Source organism: Sphaeramia orbicularis, chromosome 11, assembly GCF_902148855.1.
Source record: "Sphaeramia orbicularis chromosome 11, fSphaOr1.1, whole genome shotgun sequence".
Classification (NCBI taxonomy): domain Eukaryota; kingdom Metazoa; phylum Chordata; class Actinopteri; order Kurtiformes; family Apogonidae; genus Sphaeramia; species Sphaeramia orbicularis.
This window is the reverse complement of record NC_043967.1, coordinates 29446745-29465860: the sequence shown is the minus strand read 5'-3', so window position 1 is coordinate 29465860 and position 19116 is coordinate 29446745. Positions and strand designations below refer to the sequence as shown.

Below are 19116 nucleotides of genomic sequence, written 5' to 3'. Positions count from 1 at the left end.
TCAAGTTTTCTTTTACAAATTAAAGCTCACACTACTTATTTTGACAGTCCATTAAGACAACACTGTCTTATATTCCTCATGTGTGGGTCAGCTGATAGTTGACATTATAGCTCAGTTAGCTTAGCTCTGTTTTCAGACAGAAAACACACAATAAAACCACAAATCACCTGTTTTCTGTACAGTGTGTGTTGTCAGTAGCTGCACTAAAGATCTGTTTGGAAGTGTTAGAACTGTCACAGTTTAGTCTGAACCATGGATCAACAAATGGCCACAAAACTTTATGCCTTCTTAAACCTCATAATCGAGCTCACACGTGTAGTAGAAAAGCTGCGATTTTAGCATCAAACTCCATCCTTTTCATTTAGAGCTGTGTCCAGTGGTGAAAACAATAGTGATCTTCAATCACTTTCTAACTTTATTTGGCTCTAAAAGTTGTTTCTCAATGGTTCTCATCCCATCTGGTCACTTTTTGATACTTTATTCAAAGGGCCCATGGTGTTAGTTTTCCTCATTATGGGATGGGAGGCCGTCAGAGTGACTCACTACTCCCTCTAGTGGTCACGTAAAATCATTGGACTGTTTGTTTGAATAGTTTCATTTCATATACCTACAATCTAATATAATGATGTCTGTGGCAGAAGGTCAGAGCTAGTCTGAACACTAATGATATTTCACACTAATGATATTTGGGAGTAGAAATACTACATATAGTATCTTTAATGTAGAAGGAGGTAGAAAACAATGAAATACAGAACAAGTTCAGATGGTCTCCTAATATCTGCGAGAAAGCCGAAAACTACAGCTGTCATTGATGATGAGCTCAGGAAGTCTACGAAAACTGTACCGTCAGATGAAATGATTACCAAAAGGAAACTACTCAGGAAGCACTGAGCTGCAGGCTGATGTAGACGTAACTTGGTTTCATCAAAGGTGTTTTACATGGCACACAGGTGTACGTTGTGTTTACATCGTCAAAGAAAAAATCTGCACACCAGTGTAGTTCCTGTACTGGGGTTTTATTTCAGATGAGTTTTGAGCACAGTTATTCATATACAGTATATAACATATCCACAGAGACCATCTTAATTCTTTGGTGTTACCAGTCATCTGATTAGCCTTCTTACATGTATTTACAAGAGCACAACAAGGCCACAGCATGTATGTAAGACACAGTAATGCAAATTATACAGGAATATGAGAACATAGACCCAATACTAAGTGAGGAGTCTTGTCCTTAACTGTTGTTTTTCATTAAAATTTCTATAGAATGTTTTCTTTTATAAGATTTTTTTTAAACTTACTTTGGCAATAACTTGTCCAGCTGTTATTTCTGTCTTCTTTCATCGTTTTACTGCTTAGTGCTTCACATTCTGTCAGTATTTACTCTATTTTTCTACCTCGGCACCATTGAAAATCAGGGTTTTCCGGAGTGTGTTTTCTGAGAGGTGAATGAATGAATGCATAAACCTCTGTAATGAGACTTACAAATACAACATTATCTAAGGTTTGTACCAAGTCAAATAAGGCAATAAAAGAGCAGAAATTATAAAATAATTTAAATGTCTCAAAACTGGTGTATAACATAGACATGGAAAGGTTCAGCTAGATCCTGAAAATATGTTCTTTGGTTCTGAGGTGTCCTGAATGGAATAAAGCCCTAATATGTGAGTGCAGTAGGTGTGCAGATGTTACTTTACTGGTACATTGATTATTCAGAACGAAGCAGATTTATTTACTACAGGGACGTGGATGTCTTGGTACTATTTTCATCAATAAGATTATTTCTTTTGTGTTTTTCTAGTAGTTACCTAGATGATGCTTGTACAATAGCCCAAAAGTACACAAAAAACCAACAATTTTCCATCAAATCTTGAATCCTGAAGTTGCAGACTTTTATCAGACGGCTGTTTAATTTACTATTTCAAAGATCTGGTAATAATTTCTAGAATGTACTTTGCATTGGTCACTTGAACCTGTCATTGGCTTTCACAGCAGATTTTTAGAATGATAGTTGCCTACCCTCTTTTGTCATTTTCTTCCAGGGCATTTTCCACTTCCAGCTCGGGCGAGGAGAGCCCATGCTCCACACCCGATTACGTCCACACTGTAAGGAGTTCCTGGAGAAAATCGCCAAACTCTATGAGTTGCACGTCTTCACATTCGGGAGCCGCCTTTATGCGCACACAATTGCTGGTATTAAACTCATTGTTTTACATTCACCTCTTTTCACACTGTGTATGTACAGTTTTAATCACCTCTCTACATTCAGGGCCACATTTTTAGCCTCTTTTCTTGTGCTTACTCTCTGTGTACACAAGGGGGAAGTGTCTGCTCATGTTATGTTCCGTTGATTCAGTGCTTTATATCAGTATTTCTCAGAAACCAAACTTAATTCCTGTCAGGCATGTGTCATTTTAAAATACATTCAATGCTAGTTTGTGCAATATAAGCTTCACATTTTGATTCTGGCTTTTGGCAAACTGCTGATGAGAGTCGGCCACTTTGAAATATATCAAAGTGTCTAAATGAAGGTTGGATTATATTGAATTCTTGGCAGAATGATTATATACCATCTTTTTGGTATTCAGACTGCAGCCTCTCATCACACTCTGTATAACGACGACAGCCTTGGCCCAGCACGGTTCTGCCTATAGTACATGATAAATGTTTAATGCCTTCTGAATTGGATTTTACTACTGGCCCTCGATGCATGGAGGTCGTTCTGTTTCAGAGCTGCTCTCCAGGTATTGACAGCTTTTGTGGTGGATAAAGCAGACTGTACTGCCCATGTTCAGACACATACTATAGGGCTTCATCCAAAAATTCATCTATGATCTCTCACCCACGGTGCAGGAGCAGGTTTCTAAGACTGAGCGTTTCCCAAGAGAAGGCCTTGAAATCCACATAAGTGCAGTTTTCTGAGCAGTGTACAGTAGAATTTAGTGTGGAAATCACACACATAATCTGATATCACTGTTTTGGTGTTGTGCACACCAGGACTATCATTACAACCAACCAGTCATGTTGCTATGCTGTTAGAGTTGTGAGATTCAGGGAAAAAGATCAGAAAATTATTATTGCTCGTTCTGCTCACAGTCAGAAGGTGAGCATTGAAACCACTTTTTAATAGTGATGGTTGATTTTGTGAATGAAGAACCCAATTCTCTTATATTTAATGACATTTTCACTTGGGATATTTCAGTTATTACACCTGTTCTGCTTGTATATAAAAGAGATTCTCAAAGAAATGATGCTGCAAAATATATAAAGATACCCAAAACGGTTCCTTTAAGATCCTTTTTTGGTTTATCGTAATCAGAATTGCCAACAGTTGCGTTATTTAGTGCAGAGGTGACAAACAAGGTTGAAGTTCAAGCTTCACTCATCCATAGGAAAAGGCATATATTAAAAAAAAAAAAAAATCAATGTCTGGATTTTCATGAGATCATTCAATGGAAGATTTGAGTGATTTTTTTTAATTTTTTTTTTTTTTTAAGACGACTCCTGTTCTCTAATGAGATGATCACATACATGAATTTACATTGTATGACATACCAACAAAATTTGGGTTTGCTAGTTTAATTTTAACTAAAGCTAATTAATTTAATTAGTTGGTTTCCAATCCTTAAGGAAGTTAAGTATATTTGCTTTGGTTATTTTATTTTCTGAATCAACCCTTTAAACCATTAGGCTAAATAAGAACTAACTTCAGTTTGGCCGTTGGTTATTTAACATGAACATTTATTATTTCGTTTTTATGCTGGTACTTCGATGAGAGTGCAAGGCTACATGTATAACCACCCTTCATTAGGATGTGAGATTATGGTTAATTGTTTGCTTTAGCTGTTTAACTCTAATTGACTTTCATAACCCTTTAACTGATGCAGTGTTTAGCATCTCATTTCTTAAACAACCATCAGTTAGATAGAGAACATAAAGTTTGGACTGGGTTTCAATGGAAAAAGGTCCTCTGGTCTGATGAGTCCAGATTTACCCTGTTCCATAGTGATGGATGCATCAGTGTGAGAAGAGATGTGGATGAACTCATTATCCATCATGCCTAGTGCCTACAGTACAATCATGTGGGAGCAGTGTTATGATCTGGGGTTGATTCAGTTGGTCAGGTGTAGGTTCAACAACATTATGTGTTCAAAGAATGATGGAAATACATTTCCTGGCCAGGCTGTGTATGTTAGGGAGCCTAACGGTTGTCATTTTATACGTAATATGAAATGAAATAAATTCATAATGAGACAAGAAAAGCACTCTGAGAGCGCAGACCCCCGCCAAGACAGATCTGCCCCCCCCCTATCACCACCAAAATTTAATCATTTCTTCCTTGTGCCTGTATCAACATTTCCTGAAAAGTTCATGAAAATCCGTCCATAACTTTTTGAGTTATCTTGCTAACAAACAAACATGCACGCACGCAAACACACAAAGCAAAGTGATCACAATACCTCCTGGCAGAGGTAATGAATAATAGAACAAATGGTGCCAGGCACAACAAACCCCACCTCTCACACATATTGTAGCTTATTTTGTCATTGATCTAGCTGATATCATCATGTCTATGCGTGTGCTGATGTCAGCATATCAGTTGCCTCTATATATGTGCCAAGTTTGAAGTAAATTGAAACAAAATTGATGTTTTTATAGATGTGAAATTTCGGCCATTATAAGTAAATGGGGGTGGGGGGGACCTCGACCTACTTTTCCCAAAATGTAATCACATTTATTCTGGGTCACTGGCAATCTATAAACCCAATTTGGTATGAATTCAACCAATAGTTTTGCTGCTAAAGTGGTAACAAACAAAGCAGACCAAAAACAATGCCATTAACTGCCATCAAAAACACGCACACTAGGTTAAAGCTGTAGACCATTATACTTCAACATTTTGCGGCACAAATTTGCTGAAATTAAGTGACAGTTCTGCATGTTTTCTTAACTCTGTTTACAGGCTATGGAATATCTAGTCACAGGAATTTTGATAGGGTGGATTTTTTTTCAGGGTATGTGTTCATCATAGTTGTTTTTCAAGAGATTTGTGGGGTGTTTTGATTTCAACGGAATGGACAGAGGTAGAAAACAAAGCTGTGTTTATCTGAAATTTGGCTGTTTTCTGCCTCCTGCAGCTTTAGTTCTCCCTTCAGGTACTGGCTTGGATGTAGAGTTGGTCCCAGTCTGCACACTGCTTTTAATCAAATGCCTTCTAGGATGGGTTAAATACAGAGAATGGGACGATAAAGGTGAACTGTACTTTTACTTTAAGTATAATTAACTGGCCTGTGAATGTGGGAATGAGCAAACCAAGAGGAGTAAGTTTAATTTAGCTGAAATCAAGCTAGCTGGTCCTTCGTATTATGCAAATGAACTCAAGCTCAAATGTTCTATCATAGCATTAAATCAAGTATTTTCCAGGCTTTTCTTTTGTTCCCCTCTACATGTGTGCAAAGAGGATGTGCCGTGCTTTAGTATTCTATTAATGTTGCAGGAACAGCACCAACACAGCAATATCAGATTATGCAAAAATCACATAGTCAGTTCCTTCATTTAACAACTAAACAGCCAACTTGGCAGTAAAGTTCTCCTATTGTCCCCTCATGTAACCTGTAATCCTCTTATTTTCAGGCTTCCTGGATCCTGAAAAGAAGCTTTTTTCTCATCGGATCCTTTCCAGAGATGAATGCATCGATCCTTTCTCTAAGACAGGGAATCTTAGGTGGGAATTGCCTGCTGTTAAAGATGACATTAAAATCGATGGCCTACACCTCCTGGCAGACATGTACTCATATTTTGATTTGAAACAAATTGGAAAGAGACATTTCCCATTTTGTAGAAACAAAACTGTCTCATTAGGTTTTTCTCTGAGGTTATGGTAGGACAGTTGGTGGATCTGATCATATGATCTGCACCGCCTGTTGTCAGCACTGAATTCATCCAAATTATTTCTTTGCTTCTCTAACCGCTTGTACTGTGGACAATCTGTCTGCATCATCTCTCAGCACACACAGATCTGTCTGCTTTCTCTGCAACGTGTATGAATGGATACAACTGATGTCTCCTTACATATTAAATTACCGGGAGACTAATGGACCAAATTTATTCACCACACAACAAACAATGCAGTCAAAGAGATAAAAAAAAACAAAACAAAACATCCACAGTGTTGATATAAAAGATCATCCCGTAGCTTTTTTTTTCTCAAGCCAGAGCAAGCTGTCAACCAGGACGACTGGTTCCACATGGTTTGTAGGTCTACAAGAGTTGCTTATGTCAGGTTCTGGCAAATTGAATGCCATTTTTAACAGTCAGAGTTACAATGGCCTCAAGTCCAAAGACAAAGGAAAGTCAAAGCTTCGTTATGAGCATGAAAGCTTCAAATTATCTTTGCATTATAATGTAATATAACACCAATTTAAAAGGACCTGCAAAGATAAGGCTGGTTTTAGCGCTGTGCTGTGAAATTGCACCAGTTGGTGTCGGTGGAATGGAGGTATCAGTGTCTTGTGCATGATTTCATTTACAGGAACCTTTTCCCTTGTGGTGACTCGATGGTCTGCATCATCGATGACCGCGAGGATGTGTGGAAGTTTGCACCTAACCTCATCACTGTGAAGAAATACATCTACTTCCAGGGCACAGGGGACATCAACGCTCCGCCAGGATCACGGGAAGCTCAGATGGCCAGGAAAGGTACCGTGCCAACATATTTCTGTTAAATAAGTACTCCTACAAAAAAAAAAGAAGAACCAAGTAGCTGGCAGTTTATGCAACACAGAGAGACAAATGCACAACCGAGAATGCACTGTCCAAGGATTTGTTTCCAGTACAGTGCACATTCCCATGTGAGACATTCTTTTAGCCAAAGCTAACCACGCAAGCCAGTCCAAAAGTTTCTGTGATCTCTGGCTGCTCTTAAAAGCACTAATGCTGAGTCTAACGCTGTCTATTACATGGTTGGAAAAAGAACAAAACAGAGTGTACCTTACAGCCTCGCACTTACAATCAGCTCTGACAGCGAGTCAAATGTACAAGACAGGCCAGTGGAGTAAGGAGTTCTAAATGAAAATGTATCGGTTACAAGATCTTGGTGGTAAACATCTCTTCTCTATTTATTGTGTTGTGAGCTTAGCCTGGATGATCAAACAGTATTGTTTAATACTGGAAATATGCTGACACTGCAATATTTTTTCTGTAATACATATTACAGTATGAAAAAAACTGAACTTTCCTCTTAAGGGCTTCAGTCTAGAAATGACTGTTTGATTTTAAGTTTCATGCTTGATTGCGTTGAAATCTGGTTGTCCTTCATTTGACCAGCTTTGGTAGGTGCTTTAACCACTGCAGACTTGGAACATGATAACCCAGTCATCCTGGCATCACAATCTGGCCCTTGTCAAAGTTACTCAGATCCTTGTCCTGCTCATTTTGCTGTTTTCAGCAAATCAGCTTCAACATCTAAATGTTCACTTGCTGCTTAATATGTCCCACCCACTGAATGGAGTCATCGCAACCACATAATCAACATTGTTACCGCTTGACTCCCTAGTGGTTATAATGTTATGGCTGATCAGTGCGTGAATGAATGATGACTCCTAACAATTGCATTTTAAAGCCAAAAAGCACTAAGTTATTGCAGTTTTTGTTGAACATATAGGTCCAAATGTTAACAGAAGTGAATTATGGGTGATTTTTTTCATTATTTACCATTTACATTTTATCACACAAATAGATTATTCATGTTTTATTTAATTTATTTTTTAAGTTGAAGTTACATGAATGCTTCTATATTTATATGTGAATTTTTTTTTTTGAAAATTTGATTTTGGTTCCATAAAATGTATAACAGCTTTGCAAAAATCTGAGCTAAACATAATGTACAATAATCTATTTACATTCTCTTAATACTGTCCTGTTATACACACTTTCATATAAAAATCCCCAAATATGTTACAGCTTAGCACTACAAATCAAATTAATTATTCAGGTAGTGTCTATCATTTATTATATTATCAGACTTGTTGATTTTGTTAGGTGTTGTTATTGTTTGTTACAGAAAATCACTCAGTCAGCTCATGTTCAGCTAACATCCTGAGCACACATAATGAGCCTGCACACCTCCATCCAACATCCCTCATCATTAATCAAAGACTCCTGTCACTATAAACAGGACTGACCATCTTAAAGGCTACATATACTTTCACCTTTGGCCTCTGCGTTCCCCTCACAAGGGGAATCCACTCAGATTCGTAGTGCTCTGTATTTAATGCAGGAGACAATCAGTTTGGAGACAGCCAGTGTGTCTCCTCGGCCTCTGTTGTGAGACCCCTCTCCTTTAGGCCCCCTCTAAATCAGTAGTATCAATTAGCTCATGACTGCTGGTTGTATTACACAACCATGTGATGGGTTATTGTGTGACTACTTTATTTCACACTTAGAGATGTTACACTGGAATGACTCAGTGTTCCCAGAAGACTCTCATTTGGCTCAGAAAGAGACTGTACACTAAAGACAGCCAGAGCAGCTCTTACTGAGTTGAAATTTAGGTTATATCTTGGTTAAAAAAATATTACAGTAGTTTTAGTTTGCACGGTTAAATGGGACATAACTATAGCTATTAACAAAGCTGCATGGTGAACATAACAAATAACTTATTTTAATTGTCTAAATTCATATCGAGTGGAATTTCCTGTATCTGTGCACTGTGTCCTTTTACTTGATCTGTGCATTTACTGTCACCATATGTGACCAACAAACCTCCTTCTGCCTCTAAAAAACACAAGTATTCAGTGAAATATTAGTAAGATATAGAGAAAGCTGTATAATGTGTTTTTAACATTAAAGTTTCTTGACTAGCAAGTCAGTTTCTAGGAGTTTTTTCCCCCTCAGCACTAAAGATATTTACAGAGGTTTGTCTCATGCTTTGCTGCTGATGCTGTCAAGTCATGACAGTGGATTTAATGGTTAGGAGTTTGGGTAAGCTTCACTGTAAACAGTTTCACAAAGTTAAGTTGTCTCACGTTCTGTTCTCTTATATGTACAGTTCAGTTAATCATGTTATGTGTTATTTATCTTTATTTTGGGTTAGCTACGCCATTACTACTGCACTAAGCCAAGAGCCAAAACATAGACTAACCACAGTATTTTTCAGTTTGTTATGTGACTACAGTACAATGGGCTGCCACACTCTATTTAGTCAATGGGGAATGTTGTGTTGTGCTTTTACCAGAGGTAAATTGGTGTCTGAATGAATACTGATTGACTGACTTGTCTTGTTCCTGCAGGAGGCCCATCAAGCCGGCTACCGGAGAGCACGGAACCACTGGGGTCACTGGCTGCGGATGAGCAAAATAATGGCCTCAGGAAAAGGACAAAGGACCACAGTAGTTCTGGAAAGGAGGAATCCTCAACGCTGCAGTCCTCTCAGGGAGCACCGACAAATGAACGGACACATCCTACAGGGGTTGGGGAAGATGAGTCGAGTCAGGGTAAAGGGTCAGAGACTGAGGCGGAGACTCAGGTCAGCGATAGGACAAATGTCAAAGAAGATGAATGCAACAGGACAAAAGAAACCCAGGACAGTGCAAACTCCTCGGTACCCAGTCACGAGGCCAATAATTTGGACTTTGACCTTTCTAGTGACAGTGATAATGATTCGATTCCAGACAAACCTCCAAACTCATCAGAGAGCGACAGTGAAGGCAAGTCATCCCAGGAAACAAAGTCAAAGCAGGACGAAGTCACGCCAGAACCCACTGAGGAAGAAAGTAAAGGTCGGGGTGAAGGCGAGAATAGCTCTGAAGAGCCTTCAGGAGTTCTTCTCCCAGACCCTGAGCTGGGAAATGGCTGCTCGGATCGAAGAGAGCCAGAAACTGAGTCGCAGAATAGTGAACAGTCCGGGGTCACCATGGGGGAGGAGCTGTTGGACCAGAGCATGGAAGATGAGGAGGATGATGAGGAAGAGGCCGATAATGACCAGGACGACCATCTGATCTACCTAGAGGAAGTGTTGGAAAGGATCCACGCTGAGTACTATGCCCGTTACAACGCCTACCTGAAAAAGGAGGTGAATGAAACACCGGACATCCGTAGGATCGTCCCTGAGCTCAAAAGCAAGACACTGGAAGGCACCACGATAGTATTCAGCGGTCTGTACCCAACCAACTACCCCATGGAGAGAACCCGTGAGTACTACCACGCTAAGGCACTAGGGGCAACTATCGGCAAGAACATGATCCTCAGGTCCCAAGATCCCAGTCGGACAACGCATCTTATTGCAGCAAGAGTCGGTATGTAGAAATGTATGTACGCTATCAGACAGTAGACTTATGCTAACCTTGTACTTACTCCTGCTGAGTTCAGTAACAATGAACAGAATCCAATTATGATGGATGTAAGCAGTGGTTCGCTAATGAGGTCAAAATGGTTGCAGAGTCATGTGATACTTTAATGTCGAGTTTGGTGACATATGGGCAGAACTGTCAAACTCTGGACTGTTACACGGAGCAGATATAATTGAGATTGAACACACTGCTATCAAAATGAGTGTGTCTCAGAGGTCATCCAGTATAGTGTCTGACAGTTGGAGAGCTTGTTAGTATACTCCTGGGCCTTACACTCCCCAGCTCCAGACTAATGCTTTAAATGTAGATAAGTGACTATTCCTGGAGAGATGTTAACGTAGCTTGTGTATTTTTGTGTAAATTATTTTAGTGCCTATGAAATCATGTGGCTAACATCATTGTAGTTGTGTGTCTGTTAGCATAACCTACCCAATGGGAAAAGACCAGTCCGCTGAAGGATCTATCATTAGCCCTCTAACTTAAAGGAGTGATATTTTGCTTTGTTAAATAGAATTATACATTTTAAAACATTTCCCTGTGGTCTACATAAACTATAAATGCTATGCTTGGGTCTGAGTTCTTCATTAAATCAACTCCACAGGTCCATCTTCAACCCTATTTTTGAGTAATGACACAAGAATTGTCATTTTGAGTGCTGGCCCTTTAAATGCACATGACCCCACCCCCTCCAGGTTGTTGGCTGTGCTGCTCTGTCCCGTTCAGCCACTTATGTTCGTTCATACAACCAACAACTGAACATTTGAGGTAACTGGCTCGAAGTTTGGACATATTTTCAGTATGGACTACAACTGCTGCTGCTGACAAACAATTATGGTGTAATCGGAGAAATGTTCATCAGAAGTCTTGACCTCATATGTGTAAGTGTTGTGGCATAACTAGTTATAAAATGCAACAAATTAAGAAGAAATTGAAACAGGTTGTAGAAATCCACTTGTTTTTTGCTGGAATGAATATAAAGATAGCTTTGCAGCACCTGGAGGGTTCAAATTCAAACTTTATGAACTATTAGGGTCCAAATACACAAATAAATGTACCAAAGACTAATAAAAGTGGGTTTAGCAAAATATGACCCCTTTAAATACTAAATAAATTTCACACAGGTCACCTGTCCATACAGGTTGGATCGCCACCTTATCATTCCACACCTTGTTAGCTATTTCCTGTTGTACAAACTTCAACAACATATTGACAAGAGGCTTTGGTCTGTGTAAAAGTAGTGTTTGACTGGTGTAAATTTCCTCAAACACCAGACTAAACAGAGAGTGTAGCCCCTCAAGTCCTCTCTACGCCACTGTTTTACCAGTTGCCAACGACGCTAAATAATGAGAACGGCTTAGAGGCAAAGAGACTGTAATCAGGTTTGCCATGACTATATTCTCCCAGTATGTACAAGCTGTGTCATCTACATTTTTAGGCACTTTTTGGCCAACTTCAGACTTTCATGTCCCACCATATGTCTAGCTAACAGGCACATGAACTTCGTAGTCAACACGTGCAATGTGCACCACGTGCATTTCCCCTGCTTTTCGTGATCCTCCTTCGTGTTGCCAACTTCAGCTCAGCAGTAAATGACTTATATGGTTCATCAGATGGTAGCAGGTTTGTTTTTATAACACTATAACACATACCTGTATAATATGTTCATCACTTTGTCATATTGCTTATTAATAATGCTGAAAATAAGTTGGATTTACTGTTTGGATGCCATCACCTTTATGTTGCTGATGCAGAACGTGTTTTAATTAGACACATCCTGTCAAACTGAGAAATACTGGTTCAGCCAGTTTCAGTAAAAGAAAAGCAGTTAAACCTGTTTCTAGTCAGAATCACTTCAATGTAACACAAAACAATGGATTAGCTAATAGCGGAAATTTAATTTATATAAAACCAGAAAACGGCAAAGGTGAAAGATTAAAAAATGTCAGATTTATGATCGCAAATTTGCAATTTTTAAATTTTTTTATTTTTTATTTTTTTCACTTTTTTGGCTCGTTCAGTGAGTTTTAGTGGCAGAGAAATACTTGTACTGTTGGATTTGCTTAGTGTTAGCTTAGTGGTGCAAAGTTTGTGACATTGGTCTGTTGTTGTTACCTCTGCCAGGAGGTATTGTGATCGCTTTGCTTTGTGTGTTTGCCTGTTTGTTTGTTAGCATGAATTGTTGATACTGGCACAAGGAAGAAATGATTAAAATTTGGTGGTGACTGGGGGGGGCAGATCTGTCTTGGCGGAGGTCTGCGCTCTTTTCTGCGTGCTTTTCTTGTTTTTGTATTATTATTCGTGACATAAACTGGTCTCAGACTATTAGCTTGTTTTAGATTTTGCTCATTTAAATGCTTGTTGTTTGGATTTTTCTGTTTTCCCGAAAATTGGTTTTATTGATCAGTCAGGTGACATTCTTGGGGTTACATGCATGTATAGCATGTGTATATTACTACAAGCATTGAGAAGCATCACCATAGACAGAACTGAATTGCGAAAATCAAAAATCATCCCAGCTCTGGACTAAGATCAAGGAACAGACTCTAAGTCAGGTCGGGATGGAGATGGATGGATAGGGCAAAGTGTGCAGATCTTTTTTTCTGCTGTCATTGTTGTATAATACACAGTGGGGAAACTCTGAGTAGTGTTCTGTTGTGTGTTTGTTGTTTGCTGATTTAATTTGTCAGAATCAGTTGTCCCCAGGGGTTGGCATCTGTACCAGACCCTTTGTAGTGTTTTGTTGGTTTCCAATCTGCAGATTAATTTTTGTCAGATTGTGACTGGCACCAAGGTTTCACAGTCAGCAGTCGATACAGCATCAGTCATATTACTTTAGCCCAACCAAAGCAGCTTGTATCCTGCCTAAAAAATATGTTTCTGTCAGAAGAACACCTAAATGGATGTGTGTTTTGCTACCAAATCCAATTTACGCTCTGAAAACAAGTGGCAGCCCCTCTGAGAGCAGCACTTTGCAATCACTCAGTATGTACATAAGAAGAAGGAGAGAAAAATCAGCCAGGAATCAGAGCAGTGTAAACAGTAGGTCGCTTGGTCGGCAAGAACTGCAGAAAATGTCTGGTTTACTGTCAAAACAATGTCTGGCAAAAAAAAAAAAAAAATTAATGTTTTTCAAGTAAAGCAAATGTTTATACACTGCGCCTTGACATTATTATTATTATTAATGATCTGGTTTTCATTCATTGAGGCAGGCAACTGGAAGCTTCAGCATAAATTCTCAATTGTGTTCTGTCGCTACAGTAAAGAGCTTGATAATTTATTTATTTTGGCTTTCATAAATGACGTTTGTGCTTTGTTTTCGTTTTTTTGTTTTGTTTTGGGTTTTTTTACATTTCTGTGGATAAAATACCCAGAGATACTAAGTGAAGTGATTTTTTTTTTTTTTTTTTTTTTGATAAAGAACATGTTTGTTCCTGCCCTGCACAATATGATCAAAATTAGGGAAGTGCAAAAGTGCTATGACTTAGAATAAATGAACAAATACTGAAGAGTGTGTATTAACTGAACAGGCCTTATGTTTACTTAGTTCATTATTCATTTATTCAGTCCAGTCACACACTGGTGGTGGTAAACTACATCTGTAGCCACAGCTGCCCTGGTGCAAACTGACTGAATCCACGCCAACAGCCCCTTTGGCCACAATCAAACATTCATTCACATTCATACACAAGTGTGAGCAACATTGGAGGCAACGTGGATGAATTGTCTTGCCCAGGGATACAACGGCACATGACTGAGTCAGAACAGTATTCAAACGGCCAACCCTTTGGTTATTGGACGACCTGCTCTACCTCCTGAGCCGCAGTTTATCAGCTTTAATCAGCCATTTGTTTACATAAATGCTCAATACTGAATAGCCTATACCCACTGAATAGTAGACTCAACAGGAGACTGCTGCTGCCCGATTTGCTATATATATTTTACATATTGCAATTATTGTTATCAGAACTGCAATTATGAAGTGACTCTATTTCTTTGGTTGTCACAGGAAATGCACTGATTAGTCATTTACAAATGTCATGGTCTGACACGTAAAAATATACAGTAAACGGGACTTTCATTTGGCATGTTTTGTGCAGTACCTCTGTCTGCTCTGTCACTAAATCCATTGTCATGTGCAGTACTCTGCAAATGTCTTAGGCCACCCTTACCTATGTTGCTTTTACACTGGTGTAGTGAATATGTTATATGTTTCTTTGTCTCTTTATTAAAATGCAATGAAAAGTTGGAGGGGAATATCATGCACAGCATTATAAACTCACAAAAAAGATAAATTTATACCTGGCTTCTGCAGGAAACAGTCAGTATTTAGTGTAATCTCTATTGGGCATGTGTTGATGAAACCTGGTGCAAAGCACTAGAGGTATAGTTCCTTAAATCTCACTAAGTCTGCGGAAGGGAGTTCAGGACATGTTAAGTACAAAGGGAATCAATGCTTCAGTTAGTTTTTTTCTGAAATTCCTGTTTTTAATGCTGTTCTTCATTTCAGTTGTCATGCTACAGAGGCTGATAAATGTATTCATATTTTATAATATATCATTATACTTTTGTTTAAACAGCAAACCTACTTGTGGGTTAAAACTTGATTATACAATAGCATGGGTCAATATTCCTTTTTCGATGAATTGCGCAGCCATTGTGTGAATGCACAGAGGAGGCAAATTAATTTTCTTAATTTTTTTTCAGGTAATTTCAGGTGATGAGTCATTGCAGAGAATACATTTCGCAACATTACGTCAGCACACTTGTTAAAGTCTGATGCAGAACCTTTCATTCTTAAAAACTTGATGAGATGTTTAACTATATTCGATTTAATTAAAAGTACATTATTATTCAGTTCCAGGTTAAACAAGAGCTTTTTGACTAACAATGCTGACCATCTAAACAAAACTTTTTGCCCTGGCAGCACTTGGTTCTTACCCATGCATGGCTAAAGTAACCTAGGGTTAATGAGCTCACAGATTCAGGTTAGTGTGCTTGTGCTGAACATCAATAAATGTTATTCAAGCAGAAACACTACTCTCCAAGGACCTAACCAAACAGAGCATGGCTGTTTGGTTTTCTATGAAAACGATTGAGTTTGCAAAAAACAGAAAGGACACTAACTCCAGTGGCTCTTAAAGACAAATCGGTATCTTTGTAGTAAAATTGACCAGGCTATTATATTCTCTTAGCTCTAAAGTGTGTGATCATTGATTTGTATTATTCAGCAGAGCCAGCAGAGTGTGTTTTTTTTTATAGGTTTTGATTGTAAGGTCAAAACGTGTTCTCATTTTAACCTTTCTCTTTTTTGTCTGTGTCACCCAGGCACTGAGAAAGTTCGTCAGGCACAAGAATGCAAACATCTCCATGTTGTCAACCCTGACTGGCTCTGGAGTTGTCTGGAGCGCTGGGAGAGGGTGGAGGAGATGCTCTACCCACTAAAGGAAGACTACTCTAAAACACCACGGTAAAGAGGCACTTTAATAATCCACAGGTTTACAAGCTAAACTGAAATATACCACATCTGAGCTGTAACACATAAAATGAATGAATGTAGAAGATTATTACATGAATATGTGACATGTCTAGCTCCTCTAGCTCCTTTTGTTTTGTCAGAGGGCCACCAGCAATACATTCTACACACTGCATTTATTAGTTTTCCACATATGCATATTTTTGCACACAGATTTTATCCTATGTGTATTTTGTTCTGTTTTTTATTGCTGCATGCCCCCTTTTTTTTTTTTTTAACCGTGAGGAGCAGCACATTGATAATAAAGAATTATCTTATCTTATTTTATCTTATCTTATTTTGTCTTGTCTTGTCATTATCTTATCTTATCCTTATCTTATCATTATCTTAATATTATCTCATCCTATCTTAATATTATCTTATCATTGTAACAAATTCAATTCTGTTTCTTGTGTGATAAAGGAGCAACAGTCCGGCAGCTTTCCCTGACACCCTGGGCTCCTTGCAGAAGCCTATTTTTCAGCCAATCCCCATCCACCACAGAGTTCCACCTCCGCCCCCCGAGGTTCGCACATATGACCCCGTAACTGGGAAGCTGATCCGCCGGGGGCCTCAGGCTTCGCGACCACCACCCTACCTACAGGCATCGGGGTCTGACCGCAGAGAATCGTCTTGTCTCAGGTACGAGAATCTTTCAGTACATTGGTGTAATAATGATTCAGGATGGTGCAATAAAATGCTACTGCAATATCGACCATCTTGATAGAAGTATAAGAAATAACCACATTCATTATGTTGAATGTGTATAATATTTCTTATCTTCTCTGTACATTAGAAAGTGTTTAAAAGGAAAAAAAAAAAAATTACATATAAAATCAGCATCGTCTCTTTTTTTTTTCCTGTCAATATTTGATATGCGCATTTAGAGACATAAACTGTTGCTACTTTCCCCAATAGTAAAGATTTAATTCCCAGAACAACACTACTTTGTGGAACTGGTGTGTTTTCTGCTCATCCAAGCACAGTGTTTTGCAAATTATGCCTTGAAAGCATCATACCCAGAGGTAGCAGCATGCAGACTAATTCATTTCACCACCTCAAACATCATCTGGTGCCATTTGTAGAGTCGGTGAAACATGTGAGGAGGAACAGAGGCCTCTGATATTTACTGTTCTAACTTTGATTTCTTGTTTGTTGGTTGTTTTTATCCAGTCTCTGTGCTGTGTGTGGTCAGAGCTACAGTTTATCTTCAGAAAATACTGACATGGCAGCAACAGCAGATTTTTACGCCAGCAACCCATGTTATTCAAACACTGTCACAGTCATATCTGTAAAACCATAAACAACGAAACGTAAAAACCAACCAACCATCACTGGGCTGTAAATAAACAACTTGCATGTTCCATTTATTGATGTTTGTAGAATTAAATGAGGTGTTCTGACTTATAATTAGATAATTAATTATAAAGTAATTGTCTAAAGTCCTCAAATATTACAACTCAATTAACTCTTAAACCCTCTGCACATATTTTCTTATTTTGGTTTTAAAAAGGTTAAAAAATATGCTGTGAGTGAGACCTTTTACTCATTTTTCCAGAGCACTTAGAACTTTTAAAATCTAGCAGTCATTTAGAATTTACTGCATATTATAATACTGCTAAAATGGTTTCTCCAGCTTCTAGTACAGGCATGGGTGAAATTAATCTTATCAATTCTCATTGGGTGAAGGAATAAAAGAGTACAAACGGGTGTGTTTGCATTAACTGTCTTTTACATTTCCATCTCTGCACAGAAAATATAACATACACAATATGTACAAATAATAATAATAATGATAATAGATGACACCGGGCCCGGGTTGGGGGGGGGGGGGCGTACTGCCGCATGGAACCAGTTCGACTTGGCCCGTCTCCTGTGGTTGTGCACCTCATTTCCTTTCCCCTGCCTTTGGAAACTTGTATTTGAGGGGGTACGACGTTTGTTGCCCACACCGGAACAGGGCCCGGATAACGGCCTGGTGTTCACTCTGCCGCTAGATTCACAAGCAGAGTATCAAATACTTGACATTCCTGTAAATGAATCACATGCTGTATGGACAAGTGTTTGAGCATATTGGAGGGATTTCACCCTTTTGAAGAAATGGAAGCTTTGCAAGTGTTACAAGTGGACCTGATATCGTATTTTTAGACCGTTCGTTTATGCCTCAACACCATGTTGGCTACGTTCTGACCTAAACAATGCAGCGTACGCGTGACGTCATCGCGCATGCGCAACAAAGGCGGAATTGATAAGCAGAATCGTTAAGCAGGCAGGCAAACGATTCCAAGGAATCGAGCTACTCGGATCCGGTTCTCAAAAAGAACCGGTTCTCGATTCCCATCCTTACCGATATTTGATCAGTAGTAAAAATGTTATATATATGATCAGGCACCTGTGTGGGCAGCACTTGAAGTTCAATAACTGTTAAGAGTGCTATATGTACGCGTATTAATAATTTCATTTATATTGCTGCATAAAAATCTTAATCATCTGAGTGTTTCAGTTGTATTTTACAGTCAATGTGCTTAAAAAAAAATCGGCCTTAAATATCGGCCTCAAAAATCGGCTGTAGATATCGGCCATCAGCTGACCAAATTCAGCCTTAGAAAAACCCATATTGGTTGACCTCTAGTTAGTACAAATCATTATAGTACATGTAGATATTCTAAAAAAACAAAAATATAATGTATACATGACCAAGTTTACACCATTATGTATGATATTATGGGAGATTTGCACTATTACCACAAACAGTATCCTGTTTTGGTGTTACAAATATGATACTCAATATTTTGTCATTTCTTGTGTGGATATAACATATAAATTGTTTTTTTTTTTAAAGCTGTATCACACTCAACCCTAATTTGTTGTGTAAGAAAAATGTCAATGAAGTGCTTATAGTTTCACTGTACAATCTATAAAGGAGTAGTAGGTTAGCGGGTGGACTACTGTGGGAGTTTGGCATCTGTTTTTTTTTTTTCTTCTCCTGGAGCAAGAAGTAAGCATATTTGGATGACAAGGTCGATCTTGGAAAGACTAAGCTGTTAATGTTCTGTTAAATGATTTTGCCACTGCCAAGGAGTTTCAGCTACTTGCCAAATGTTAATTCATTGTCTGCAGTTGTGTTTGATAACAGGAATGCTAATTTGACATAATATATTAACATGCTAATTAGCGGGTTAGCGAGAGATGAAACTTATCATGCAAATACTACTGCCAACATATGGAAAGTATATATCAACCATAGCTACAAAA

The 19116-nt window shown here is 38.5% G+C and overlaps 1 protein-coding gene across 1 annotated transcript in view; it reads left to right on the top strand.

Moving 5' to 3' along the window:
• The window catches only part of ctdp1 (CTD (carboxy-terminal domain, RNA polymerase II, polypeptide A) phosphatase, subunit 1), a 110183-nt gene that overhangs the window by 7455 nt on the left and 83612 nt on the right, over positions 1–19116 (top strand). The window contains exons 5-10 of the mRNA XM_030146794.1: positions 2043–2193; positions 5635–5725; positions 6533–6699; positions 9291–10295; positions 15675–15816; positions 16285–16503. Coding sequence (XP_030002654.1) covers positions 2043–2193; positions 5635–5725; positions 6533–6699; positions 9291–10295; positions 15675–15816; positions 16285–16503 — 1775 coding nt within the window. The remainder of the gene's footprint in view (positions 1–2042; positions 2194–5634; positions 5726–6532; positions 6700–9290; positions 10296–15674; positions 15817–16284; positions 16504–19116) is intronic.